The 14,427-nt window shown below is 32.8% G+C and overlaps 2 protein-coding genes across 3 annotated transcripts in view; one reads left to right on the forward strand and one right to left on the reverse strand.

Moving 5' to 3' along the window:
• Nucleotides 1-14,427, reverse strand: part of LOC132051763 (protein NPGR2-like) — an 88,533-nt gene that overhangs the window by 52,136 nt on the left and 21,970 nt on the right. The window lies entirely within an intron of this gene.
• LOC132051762 (putrescine N-methyltransferase 1-like) lies at nt 5,933-10,331 on the forward strand. Its single transcript, XM_059442960.1, has 9 exons — nt 5,933-6,189; nt 6,591-6,667; nt 6,922-7,044; nt 7,189-7,293; nt 7,946-8,018; nt 8,104-8,175; nt 8,574-8,769; nt 9,756-9,885; nt 9,987-10,331. The coding sequence occupies exons 1-9, from the start codon at nt 6,006-6,008 to the stop codon at nt 10,041-10,043; spliced, it is 1,017 nt and encodes a 338-aa protein (XP_059298943.1). The 5' UTR covers nt 5,933-6,005; the 3' UTR covers nt 10,044-10,331.

Here is a 14,427-nt window from a genome sequence, read left to right on the forward strand (position 1 = left end):
ATACCAGCTCAGCAGCCAGAGTCGTGGCACTCTACTTATTTCGGAGTTGCCCTGTGAGTCAGCATTGCTGTATATGCATTTGCATAGGTATGGCGGGGCCCTGTTCCGGCCACTTTATGTCATGTACTCCTGTAGAGGCTCGTAGACAGATATGCACAGTTAGATGTCTTGTAATCATCAAGACTTATACTATGTTGTATCATTATTATGGATAGCCTTACCGGCATATGCACTCGAGATTAGTTTGAAGATGAAAGTATGTTATCTTTTGGGCTTGTGCCCCTATGGTTTATGGTAGCTTGGTCTTATGTTGCCTTTCGAGATACAGAAAACGTGAGTTACAGTTTGGTTCGCTCGGTTCCCGTAGGGTGCCGAGTGCCAGTCACACCTTACCAAGGTTGGGGTGTGACAGATAAAATGTACGCAAACCTTACCTTTACCTTCGTGGGGCAGAGAGGTTGTTTCCGAAAGACCTTGACTCGAAAAGAAAGAAATTTAAAGAAAAGAAAAATAAAGGAAAGAAATTTGACGCAGACATTAGAAAAATAATAAAACATAAAAAGGAAAATGACAGCAAATGAGCAAGATACACAACAACAACGCAAGAGATAGTGATACACATCGAAGAATAGACAACTACGCGATTACTAAATAATACCACTACTAAGAAATAAGTGTAGAGGGGCTAGCCCCTACCTCTCCCACCTACAGTGCCACACCACTCGACTACCTACTGCCCTAATCTTCGACCTCTACACTTTCTTATTTAGGGTCATGTCCTCAGTAAACTAAAGCTGTGCCATATCTTGTCTAATCACCTCCCCCAGTTTTTCTTCGGCCTACCTCTTCCTCCCCTAACTCCTGTGATAGCCAATCTCTCACACCTCCTCACTGGCGCAACCTCACACCTCCTCTTCACATGCTCAAATTGTAAACTTAGCCCTACAATTATAATGAATTAAGTATGAATACAGTCCAACTTAACCCATTTATCTTGAGCGGCCCACATCAACCCATTGTTTTGGCGCAAACTGACCCGTCCAAGAGCCTAATTATTTAATTGCTTGCTTGTGCATCTGCTAATCAAATTTTAAAGGCACGAACAGTAATCAAGTTTACCTACTTCATTTAAACTTCATTTTAATATAGATTAAAAAATGGATGAGCAAATTAAGACTGAAAATCAGAAAGTAGAATTAAAAATGGATGAGCAAATTAAGACTGAAAATCAGAAAGTTTCTTTGTCGTGCAGTAGGCAACCAGTGACCAATGCACGTTGTTTACGTTGTTATGGATGTGTAATAAGTATTATATATATGTGTTCTATAATTTTCAATTTGAAATAATGTAGTTAAATTAAAGATTATTTGTACTAAATTTGGAATCTATCACGAGAAACAATAAACCAAATTCTTGAATTTTCTTCCGTTGGCAAAGTGCACTATAGCCATGCACAACAAGCGTTCTTTAATTTATCTGAATAGAGAAGTATATAGTTCAAAATAATTTCTGACATTTCAATTCCTACAGGGAGAAGTATATATAGCAATATAATTAACTTTTAGAAATATTGGGTTTTGATTTGTTTAAAAGTTGAGAATATTGCAAAGTTTTGGGTCAAGTTGTGCGGGTTTGGGTTATGATCCGTTGTTTAGCTCATCTTGACCTAACCCATCTTGACCAGGACAGGATTGGGCATTAGCCCAATTATTTATTCAATCCATCTTAACCCGCTCAACTTCAGCCCAAACGACCTATTTGTCTCCCCCTACATAAGCATGTAATAAAATTGCAACGATATTGCAAAAAAAAAAAAAAAAATAGTAATGTATTTATAAAAGCACAGTCTAGTGATTGAAATATTTCGCGTTCATAAAAGGCTCGAAAAATGACTGCACTTTAAACAGTGGCGGATTCAGAATTTTAAAGTAACGGGCGCTCTACTATATTTAGACAAATAGGTGTATATAACATGAGTGGTGGATCCAGAGTTTTGAAGTAATTGGTGCAATGGTGCTCCACTATATTTAGCCCAAATAAGTGTATGTAACATATAATCAAAAAATTCAACTGAACTAAATTCAATAGTTTCTGCACATAGCATAAAACTATACTTAAAAGATTATAATTGCTATAAATAATCAAGTATAGGGGAAAACAATTTGAAATCGATGGTAAAACTATCTGACATGTAAACAATAATAGCTATTTATTATTATTATTATTGCCATTTTTATATTTTGGGAATGATAATAATAGTTTCATTACTCCCATTAAATTTATTTCAATTAGCTGTTCATTGAAAAATCAGAAATAGACTGAAGTCACCTTCTTGATTTTTGAGAAACTTATTTTTTAGAAAAAATGTTTCGCAAAATATTTTAACCTACCAAATATGAAAAAATTTGAAAAATATATTCTGAAAAATATTTTTCTTCCATACCAAACGCACCTTAAAACTGAAATGGAAGAAAGAAATAAACATTACTCCCTCCGGATCAAAAAAAGAGTCCACTTAGCCTTTTTTTCTTGGATCAAAAAAAGAGTCCACTTAGCAAATCAAGAAAGAATTAACCTTGTTTTTCCATATTTGCCCCTATTAAGTGTTATATGATCAAATCCCAATGCCTATTTAATTAGGGGTAGTTTAGTCAAATTACTTATTTTTATCTAGGAGTTAATATTTTCTTAAGGGGTGTACAAATGGCTAAGTGGACTTTTTTTTTATCCGGAGGAAGTATAAGTTAGGGAAGAAAGGATCTCGTAATTGGAGAAAATAAAAATAGAAAAAAGAAAGTAAAACAAGAAAGCAAAAGAGGAATGAAAAAGCACGCTGATTAGGGAAAATGACCATAATGGTACTCGATCTGACGCAGAAAGGATTCTGGCCGCTTGTTAATTAATTTGTCCAATAAATCTCAATATGCAATTGCTTTGTGAGATCCTAAGTGCCAAGTAGGGCTGTACAAACCAAACCGATAAACCGCACCACACCGACAAACTGAATCAAATCGGGAAAAAAAATCCGACTAGTGATTTGGTGTTGGAAAAAAAACCGACCATTATAGGGTTGGTTTGGTTTTAACTAAAAAAAGTCAAATCAAACCCAAACCGACCCAACTATGTGTATACTACTTTTAAATTATTTTATACATAAAAATATTTAATAGAATGTAATTTATTAATATTTTGTTAAATTTTTTCATAATTTCTGTATTTTTACATTCATATTTGGACTTAATTTTGTGAAATGGTCCATCTTTGAAGCCCATACATAGAATACACAGAAAGCCTAATAAGAAACTAAATGAAGAGGAATTGAAAACATATGTAATGTAACAAAAGAAACCCTACGGCTACAATACATTTTCTCCTAAAATCAAAAACCCTCTTCCCTTTCTCATTTTACTTTTTTTCCCTCTTCTCTTTCCTCTCAAATCAGTAACCCTGCAAGGCTCCAGTTATTGATGTTCCTCTTGGTGTTTTAAAATCCAATCAGATAAAAATTTGACCCCAGATTACCTGAATGCAAGGAGGTTGCCATCAATGAATTAGGTGTAGAGATTGAGAACAAGATTATTCTGCACTTTGAGAAGGCGTTTTGGCCAAATGTTGAGTTCTTGGGGGTAGTTGCAGAGAGCTCATATGAATGTAGTTACTTTTTGAATCTTCACAAGGCCACTGGCTCAGTTTTTTGCTTCAAGTTTATTATATAGCATGATATTATATTAATCCAAATGAACTGGATGATTTAAAAAATGTTTTGATATGAATATTCTGTATCTAAAAGAAAGTAGTTTTGAGGGGGAAGTTTGCAAATTATCGAGCAGATGTTGTTGTATGGTGCTTTTCATTAAATACAATAAAAAACCCGAGAAACCTTAAAAAACCCGAAAAACCCAAAAAATCTGAGAAAAACCAATATTGAAAAACCCGACTTTTATCCGTTTAGTTTGGCTTATAGATTTTAAAACCCGACACAAATGGTTTAGTTTGGGATTTGAAAAATCCGAACCAATCCGGTCCATGTACACCCCTAGTGCCAGGGTATAATGTAATTAATTTTATAAATTATCTGTATAAATACGTAAATTCCCTGTCGAAAGTAATGGGTGCTCGAGCAACCAATGTGGCTAACGTGGATCCACCCTTGTATACATATAATCAACGGGTTCGAATGAACCAAATTCAATATTTAAGCACAGAGCATAGATATATACTTTTAAAAAAATTCAATTGCTACAAATAATTAAGTGTAAGTGCACAACTATTTGAAACTGATGATAAAAATATCTAACATGCAAACTATAATAGATATTGTCATTTAAAACATAGACCATTATATTCACCACTATTCTCGGCGTACTCATATTTTGAGAATGATAACAATATACTATTGGAAAGCTATTTCAAAGGGATACAACTTTAATGTTTTAAGTTTTCTCAAATTATCAACGGATTTTCCAGAAATTGGGCTGGAAGGCAGACGTATCGAAAACTTAGTCGATTCTGGGCGCTATCAACTTTCCTGAAAAATTACAACATGCAATTGCCTTTGGAGATTCTGGGTGTCACGGTGTAAGTGATGGATGCTTGAACACACACTGTGGCCAACGTGTGTTCGTCCCGGCTGCTCATCGTATTTTATGTGAGATTAACGAAACTAATTTATTAATGCAATAAACTTCGACTACTTGGTATTTTGATTATGGAACTTACATATTTGAAAAATACTAGTAGAAGAATTCCATTTAAGCTGTTTCCATTATTATGTGTCTGCATTTTACACGGGGGAAGGTTCACCCATTTCTTTTAGCTGTCCCCCTCTATGCCGTACTCTTGAATTTACCAACAGGTTGAGAGAACATAATTTTACATGATTTGAATTTAACAACAGGTTGAAAGAACATAATTTTACATGATTGGGCTCTAATTGAATAAAATTATAAAAAAAATTCCCTTTCGTATGTTATTTCAATTCCCGAGAGAAATTTGATTTGTAGTATAAAATACTTGGAAAACAGTGTGTTATTGTCATGCATTAGTAATAAATTAATAGTTGTTGGAGTGTAAGTACCATGCGATTCTCGTGGATTTGTAGGTCCATTTTCTACAAACCCAAAGGGGGGACACGACACGTGTCGTTTAATTAATATATCATCAACAATCATTAGGGCGCGGAGCTATTCTTGTCCAATACTAGTCAATTGAAACTTATTCGCTATAAAATTGTACACTACTCTCTGTATTTCAATTTATGTAATACATATTTTCTTTAGTCTATCTCAAAAGAATGGTACTTTTGTGTATTTAGAAAAACAATTTAATGCTTAAACTTCTCATTACCTCATAAGTTTCAAAAGTCTTACTCTATTCGTCCCAATTTGTAAAGCACTTTCAACTTCTAGAGTGTCGCACTGACTAATTTTTTAAGCTAAATTTGATTAGACCAATTCAATAATTTAAAAGTAAATTTTAGATATTCAAAAGTGTCGATAAGTAATAAAAGTTGCAATTCTTCTGATCATACAAAAGTTAGTATGATCAAAAACATATTTTAAAATATTGATCAAATTAAAGTTCACATAATTTGAATCTCGAGAAGAAAAAAATACCGCATGAATTGGAACATAAGGAGTATCTTTCTTTCTTAAATTCCGTCTTCAGTCAAAATGTATCACATAAAATTGAGACGGAAAAAATACACATGAATCCAAAATCCCTTAAAACTTTTTCGTGTATGTAGTTCTAATCAATTTGGTGTAAATTATGATTACGCCTTGCATAGCTAAAAAGTATATTTAAATCCAAAATGCCAGGACACGACAGTATTCACGTGTAGTGAGTAAACAGTGCCAAGCAACAACACCTAAAAAAAGTAAGTACATACCACTATAAATATGCATGCACTCCTAAGGAAACAGACAGGCCAAAAGTAAAGAAGCATTTTGAGTGCTAAATTTAATTTCTTCAAATAATTGTTTTTCTCTTATTTAGTTTGAAGAATGGAGGTCAAGAGCAACCACAACATCAATGGGAGCACCACCAATATTGTACTGAAAAATGGCAGCATTTGCAATGGCAATGTCAATGGAAACTCCCACTCCCATGAGAATGAAAATAAGCTTGTAGAGTGCACTAACTCTATCAAGCCTGGTTGGTTTTCTGAGTTTAGTGCACTTTGGCCAGGTTAGTCTTAAAATACATGTATATAGATTGGAACTTATCTTCTAGACACCGATATTATGAAAGTTTTGTTTTTCACGCTATCAATGTAGTTTAATCTGTAATAATACATAAATAATATGATATGTAAATATTTTTGCACTATCAATATACGTACCTGAACTCTATATACATTGAACAATGGTACTTTGTCTTGGTAATTCCTTCACTATTTATTGGTCTTTTCCTTTTTTTCTTTATTTATGATTGTTACCCCAAAGAATCATCTATGGAAAAATACCATTCGTTCGAATATTACTCTTTGTTACTAGACAACATATAGTTTATTTTTCATGAAAGGTCGGTTTGAATATAAAATGGGTAGATTTCGTTCTTAACCATTGGTATTATTAAATTATTTGCAGGTGAAGCATTTTCACTTAAAATTGAAAAGTTACTATTTCAAGGGAAGTCTGACTATCAAGACGTCATGCTTTTTGAGGTAAAGCATATACTCTCTGCGGTTCTATTTACTTGTCATTTTGCTAACAATAATTTTGTTGTATTAAAAAACAAAAATGTAATTATTTCTTTTTGTTAATCTTGCGATAGGTTTTATAGAGAAGTAAAAAGATTAATAGATCAAAGAATAAATAAAGATAATTTGGTCAAATTAGTCTTACTAATAAATAGGATTGGAGATAGTAGTATAACAAAATTTGTGAATTGATTTATAATGCTCATATATATCGACAGTCAGCAACATATGGGAAGGTGCTAACTTTGGATGGGGCAATTCAACACACAGAAAATGGTGGATTTCCATACACTGAGATGATTGTTCATCTCCCCCTTGGTTCCATTCCATGCCCAAAGAAGGTTAAATTACTAAGTGTCCTTTAATAACTTTTTCTATTTCTTCATATATAGTACTGCCTAAAAAGAAATAAAATGATTTTTTAGAAGAATGTACAATGTATTTACATAGAGTATCTTAATTATTTGTGTTTTCGTGTATTTCAGGTTTTAATCATCGGTGGAGGGATTGGTTTCACATTGTTTGAGGTCTCTCGTTACCCAACTATCGAAAAAATAGACATAGTTGAGATCGATGACGTGGTTGTAGATGTAAGTCGATCAGATGGAGTTTTACCTTTTTATCATGGTCACTTTTTCTTTTCAAGTCTGAATTATACACGTTTGATAGTGTACATATTTTTCTCTACATTATCAATACACAGTAATTAAGTTGTAATAACACATTAGTTATTCTTTCTGTTTCAATTTACCTAAAATATAGTTTGATCCAGTATGATATTTAAGAAAGAATTTTTTTGTTTTTTGTTTTGAAACGTGTGGTCTTAATTAAGCATGTCATATCACCTATATGATATAAACCTTTTAAAACACGTGATTTGAGACATTCCATAGCATTTTCATAAAGGATAAACTGAGAAGTCTTAAATTATTTTTAAATATAAAAATATGTCATTCTTTTTGTAACAAAATAATAAGAAAATCTTATCACATAAAATGAAACGAAGGAAGTTCTATTTTTACTAGGTTACCATTTAATGATCATCTTTAACCAAAACAAAGTAAAAGAAATTAATGATCATAAAAATATTCATCAGTAGCTACTTTATGTAGAATGCTTTTTATGTAATCAGTGAATAAAACTTAAAACTCCTTAATTGTATGTGTGGATTTTGATGCTTTCACCATTTATCAAGTACTAATATATTAAAACGAATAACTTTCTTATTTTCCTATTCGATAGGTGTCTAGAAAGTTTTTTCCATACCTAGCAGCAGGATTTGATGATCCCAGAGTGACCCTTGTTATGGGAGATGGTAATTTATTTAATTGTATTTTATTTTCCTCTTCCTTTTTAGAAAATCCTTTATCTCTGAAATGATTTGCTCTTCCTCTCGTTAGGAGCTGCATTCGTGAAAGCTGCTCAACCTGGATACTATGATGCCATTATTGTGGACTCTTCTGATCCTATTGGTAATTTATTTTAGAGAAATTTATATAAATATCCACCAAAATAATAGTTAGTGAATGTATATTTTTAGTTATATTAACATAGAATATACAATTTTAGTACAAAATATTGTATATTTTTTGTATATTTTACCAGTGAATGTAATTATTTTTGGCCAACCGGCCAAATGGTTAACTTGCCCTTTATTTTACAACATTAACTACCATTTATTCATAGAGAAAAATATCATTTTTGGTTGATGTTTGGATAGTAATTTATGTGCAATTTAACTAAATATAGCAGATTAATTATTCCATTTCTTGTTATTAAGAATTACGTACATGTGATTAAATATCAACTTAAGAGTTCGTATATCATCGATACATAAAACTTAAACTCTGATGTATATATTAATTTACAGGTCCAGCAAAAGACTTGTTTGAAAGGCCATTTTTCGAGGCAGTAGCCAAAGCCCTAAGGCCGGGAGGAGTAGTGTGTACCCAAGCAGAAAGCATATGGCTTCACATGCATATTATTAAGCAAATTATTGCAAATTGTCGACAAGTGTTTAAGGGTTCTGTTAATTATGCATGGACTACAGTTCCTACTTACCCTACGTACATAATTCTCTTTCTCTTTCACCTAATTGTTTTCTTTATAATATCTATTATTGGAAAAAACAAGAAAAGTCAGAAATATTTTATCGTCCTGTTGGCCGTTAGTATTGTTAGCTTGTTTTGGTTAAATTTTCAGATTTTGTTTATTTCAAAAAGTGTTTTTTTGTAAGAAATGATTTTGAAAAAATATCTTTTTTGGCTAGTAACATTTTGTGTTTAGCCAATCAATTTAAAAACTCTTTTGGTAATATTAGGAGCATCAATTTGTGTTTGACCAGGTTCAGAAAGTGCTTATGGAAAAAAAATTATTTTTTAGCTTCTTAAAAGTAACTTCTACTACTTACTCGCCTTGTTACAAAATGCTTGCCAAACACTCTTATCTTTTTTTTTAAAAAAAATAAAAAAAGAAATGCTTGGCTATATTAAAAAAACACTTCAAAATATAAAAAATAACCATTTTTTTTTTTTAAAAGAAGCATTTTTATATCATTAAAAGTATTTATCGTGCTATATTAAAAAAAAGCAGTTTAATTTAAAAATAAAATTTAATTATAAAAAAGGAAAAATACTTCGGACCATATTAATTAAAAATATATTTGTAACTAGATAAAAAATGATATAGACCCACAATTAATTTAATCCTTTCGAAGATTGTCAATGCTCATAGTTTCCTGGACATAAAAGAAGCACGTCGACATCCTAGAAGACATTCTCTTTCCCTGCTCATTTTAATAATTCTAATATTGTATTATCACCACAAAATTAGCTATAATATTTACCTCTATGAGTATTTAATTAGGTACGTCAGGGATCAGAAAAGGAAAAATAAAAGCAAAATAGAGAGAATTAAACACACACTTCGCTGGACCATAAAAAGTCTTGGTAGATTGAGAGAGCTTCATTTTTTTATTTTCAGAACTTTTTTTTCATATATATATATATATATATATATGGTGCTACAATTAATCAATCCATTTGATTTTCAGTGGTGTAATTGGTTACATGCTTTGCTCTACGGAGGGACCAGAGGTTAATTTCAAGAATCCAGTGAACTCTATTGACAAAGATACCAGCCATGTCAAATCTAACGGACCATTGAAGTTCTACAACTCCGATGTAGTTACACATTTCAACCCCCCTAATTTTTTCTATTTTTATTTTTGTGTCTCTTCTTTTTGTTAATTTGTCAATTAACCCTTTACTTCTTCTTCTTTCAGATCCATAAGGCAGCTTTTATTTTGCCATCTTTTGCGAGGGATTTGATTGAGTCTTGATCAAACAAGTGATGATGATTTTATGCTATATTGTACCAAGATTGGTTGTGTACGGGGGAAACTGTTGAGATGTTTGTAACATAATTTGTATGTTTGGTAGATATGTGGACGATGAAATAAAGAAGCTTATGTCTATGTAATTTACTTAAAATTTATAATCAAATAAAACTGAGGAATAATCATCTGCCAGAAGTGTAACACTGTACAAGAACTATTGTTGCTCATAATTACTGCTTATGAGTTCGTGGTTATATAAAATCATATAATATCTTGCATTAGAGTGTTGCAGATCTCGTGACTTTGATTCTTTTTCCCTGTAAAACTTGTTTAATTTGGATGATTGTTATATATCGTTTCATAAACGTAATCGTGTTGTATTGTATTGTTTTGATGAATATAGTATTTGGATAGATCGTATCGTTTCCCGTTGTTACATAATGCCACACATCAATAATTTGAAGAATAAACTTACAATATTATAAATAAAACTAGGGTATGGGGTAAAATTATTATTAAAACAAAAAAAGTAGGATAAAGGATAAGTAAGATTATTAAATAATACGCAATGGCAAAATGATGAAAAAAATAAAGTAACAACGCGATCTCACCAAATTGGTTGCTATATATAATGGGACTTTTCGTTGTTATATAAGGATGAATTTAACGATACGAAACAATATAATTTAAGTATCAATGAAACCAAATATTATATTTAAAGTAACAACATGATGCAATAAATAGTAATACGTAAGAAGCATCCAAGCAAGCTGTAATGAAAAGGAAGCATGATGTTGAGATGCTACTGTCTCAACAATAGTTCAGAGCTTAAAATGAAGTTTTAATGATTGACAAACTACATGTCTAGAAGACAATAAATTTAAGAAAGTTTAAAGGAAGATGTTGAAGAATCAGAAGTCCAAACAGAACTCCTAAGGAACTAGTGAACCAGTCACAACAGGAGAGGAACTGGTCGTTAGAAAGAAGACTGGAGACTGTTGAGAGAAGTTGTTTCATGCCAACTCGGAGAATTGAAAGTTTCTACTCATTCCTATTCGATGAGTTCTTTGGTTAAATTTAACTGACTTTTTTACTTGCACCATTACTTTTAAGGTTTAGGACTAAAATGATCATTTTTTCATACATTAAGGACTAATTCGTTACGTGGTATATATGATGGACTAAAATGATCATTGACTATTACGATTACGCGGTATATATAAATAACTAAAATGATCACCTTTGTCATACATTAAGAACCATTTCGACTACATGGTATATATGAAGGACTGAAATTGTCCAAACCCTATACATTAAGGACCATTTTGATCATTTTCTCGAAGAAAATTTGTGGAACACCTAATAACAATACAGTGGGGCCATAAATTCTTCAAGGACGATAATGACTGCACTATCAAAGCATGTTTCCTTCACCTGCTAAAACATTGCAAAGGATGTGGCGAGATAGTAAAGTTTTTTTAATTGTTAAAGAAACGTCTTGGATTTTGAGCCCATTGAACGAAGTTCTCTTTGGTAGAAGCGTGAAAAGCCTTCATGTCTAATAGATTTTGTATGACACGAATTCGAATTAGTCGGACCATGGGTTCAGAACACACAAGGCTTGAAAAGAAAAGAAAAAAGAACCATAAATCACACTAAAACAACGGAGTAGCTTTCCACAAAACTATATACATAACATATTTGAACTGAAAATCATCAATTTTTTAAGAGTTAATGGTCAACAACACACTTGAACTATGACTTTTTTGTAAGTTTCCTATCTGAACTTGTTGGAATATAAATTACATTGTATAAGGGCAGTTTAGTCACTTTACTAATTAGTAGATAATTAGAGTATATGGAGTTAGTTAAGTTAGTTTGTTATAAATATCATGTACATGGCATTTTGAGCCTAACGGCTACATTCATGAAATGAATATTTCTCTCTCTTCCTCTCCTCTTCTCTTCTTCAATCTTCTTCTCCTTCTTCCCCATGATCTCTCTTCTATAATTCATTAAATTGTTCATAGTATCAGAGCGGGATTGAATTCAATCAGATCATAGTTCTCTCAATTCGTAGATAATCCATTTTGATAGCTAAATTCAATCGCAAAATCAAGGCTCAAGAAATTTCAAGTTTTCCGCAAAATTAGGGCAAATAAGCTTGTAAGTGCAGTTAACAATGGTGATTACTAACACAACTGCTTCAGATTCGACTGAGGCACAATCTCAAACAATCGACTATAATCATCCTCTTTTCTTGCAATCTACCAATGTAAGTGGAGTTTCTATAATTTCTTTCCAGTTGAAAGGTAGTGAAAATTATACTAGATGGAACAAATCAATGAAACTTGCATTGTTAGGTAGGAATAAATTGGGATTTGTGAATGGTAAATGTAAGAAAGAAAACTATCCTGAAAATTTATGGGATCAGTGGGAACAAGTGAATGCAATTGTATTGTCATGGCTTATGAATTTTGTAGATGTTAGTGTGATAGGTGGAATTGTGTATGCAATTGATACTCAAGCTTTGTGGGATGATTTAAAGGAAAGATTTGAAAAAATAGATGATTCTAGGTCATTTAACATACATCAGGAAATTGCAACTTTTGTGCAAGGAACTCAATCAGTGTCTAGTTACTATTCGAAATTAAAGGAGTTGTGGAATGAGTTTGAATCAATGGTCCTTGTACCATGGTGTAAATGTGAAAGGTCTAAAGACTTTGTGATGTATGTTCAAAGGTAGAAGCTATACCAGTTCCTAATGGGACTAAATGAGTCATTCTCACAGACTAGAAGTCATATCCTGTTGTTAAGTCCACTTCCTAGTGTGAATCAAGCATATTTTCTGGCTGTAAATTGTCACGACCCAACCGGAGGGTCATGACGGGTACCCGGTGCTAACCAACTCGGGCACCTCTTATCGTACATTCACATTTACATCCAGGTGAGCCACATATCTTAATCATACTTTCTATCCATCATTCATACTAATCTCATTGGGCAACAATATATTTATATCACCATCGACAACTATGCCCATATCAATGTACATAAGCCGACGAGGCTATCAAAATGATGTACAAAATATAAGCCGACAAGGCTAAAGACATCTAACTATACACAACTGTCTACAAGCCTCTAAGAAGAGTATGTCACATCATATAGGCGGGACAGGACCCCGCCAGGCCCATATGTACGTACACAAAAAGAATAATACCAAAAGCTGTAGCTCCGGATGAAATGGAGCTCCTCTATGTAGTCCCTGGATAAAAAATCTATGGATCAAGCCAGTCTCCCTAGCCACCTGTGGGCATGACGCAGCGTCCACAACCAAAAGGACATCAATACGAATAATGTACTGAGTATGTAAAGCATAATCAACATCATAATAGGAGCATAAGAGATAACATAAGAAATAGCATAAGATGGGAGAATCGGGAGATAGTAGAGCCATCATCATAATTACTTACTTGTCTTTCATAGGGACCTTCAATTTCTAATGCGTGCTCATATACATACATATTTACGTATACATATATCTATATCTGTATCCATATTCGTACCCATATTCGTATTCATATTCACACAAAGATACGCGACCACGAAGGTTCGGTGGTTTCACATACCCGGCCATGATAAGGCTCGGTGATTATACATACCTGGCCCTACCAAGGCTCAGTATTGTCCGTACCCAACTGCAGTGGTGTGCACGCGATAGGTATCATACCCGGCCATATAAGCTCGGTGTTTAATAATGGCCATACATACATAGTCACATATACATAGGACCCCATAAGTATCGTCAACATCATTATAATCGTCGTTTCGTTACGTCTATCCTTAGACGATCAACCATCATAATAGAAAAGTAGTAGAATCGTAAAAGTATCGAGAATCATGAGCTTTAGTAGCTTTAGGGATAGAATCATTTGGAGGACATTATGGGACTCATGAAAGGATATATATATATATATATAGCCAAGGAACCATGCTTTATTGAAAGAAGGGTTATCCTTACATACCTCTTTGTCTTCTTAACTAATTAACGATCACCGTCGAAGCTTGAATAATCTGCATTTAGAAGGATTCATACCATGGTTAAGCCTTAGCGATACTATTAAATTCAAACTAGAATCATTCATGATCTAATGAAAATAGGGCAGCATTTCCCCTATTTCGTCAACTTCCACCATTTTACAAAACAACTCCCAACAACCACAATAACATCCATAAAATGCTCCTAATATCATTATCAAGTAATCACATTACATTAGCCTTCAACAATTCATCCTTATGTTCAACTTATGCCAACAACTTCACACCCATTTTAGCACATTTTCATATAATGCTTCTTCATCACCATTATTACCTTCCACAACATGAT

Source organism: Lycium ferocissimum, chromosome 4 (genome assembly GCF_029784015.1).
Source record: "Lycium ferocissimum isolate CSIRO_LF1 chromosome 4, AGI_CSIRO_Lferr_CH_V1, whole genome shotgun sequence".
NCBI classification, from domain to species: domain Eukaryota; kingdom Viridiplantae; phylum Streptophyta; class Magnoliopsida; order Solanales; family Solanaceae; genus Lycium; species Lycium ferocissimum.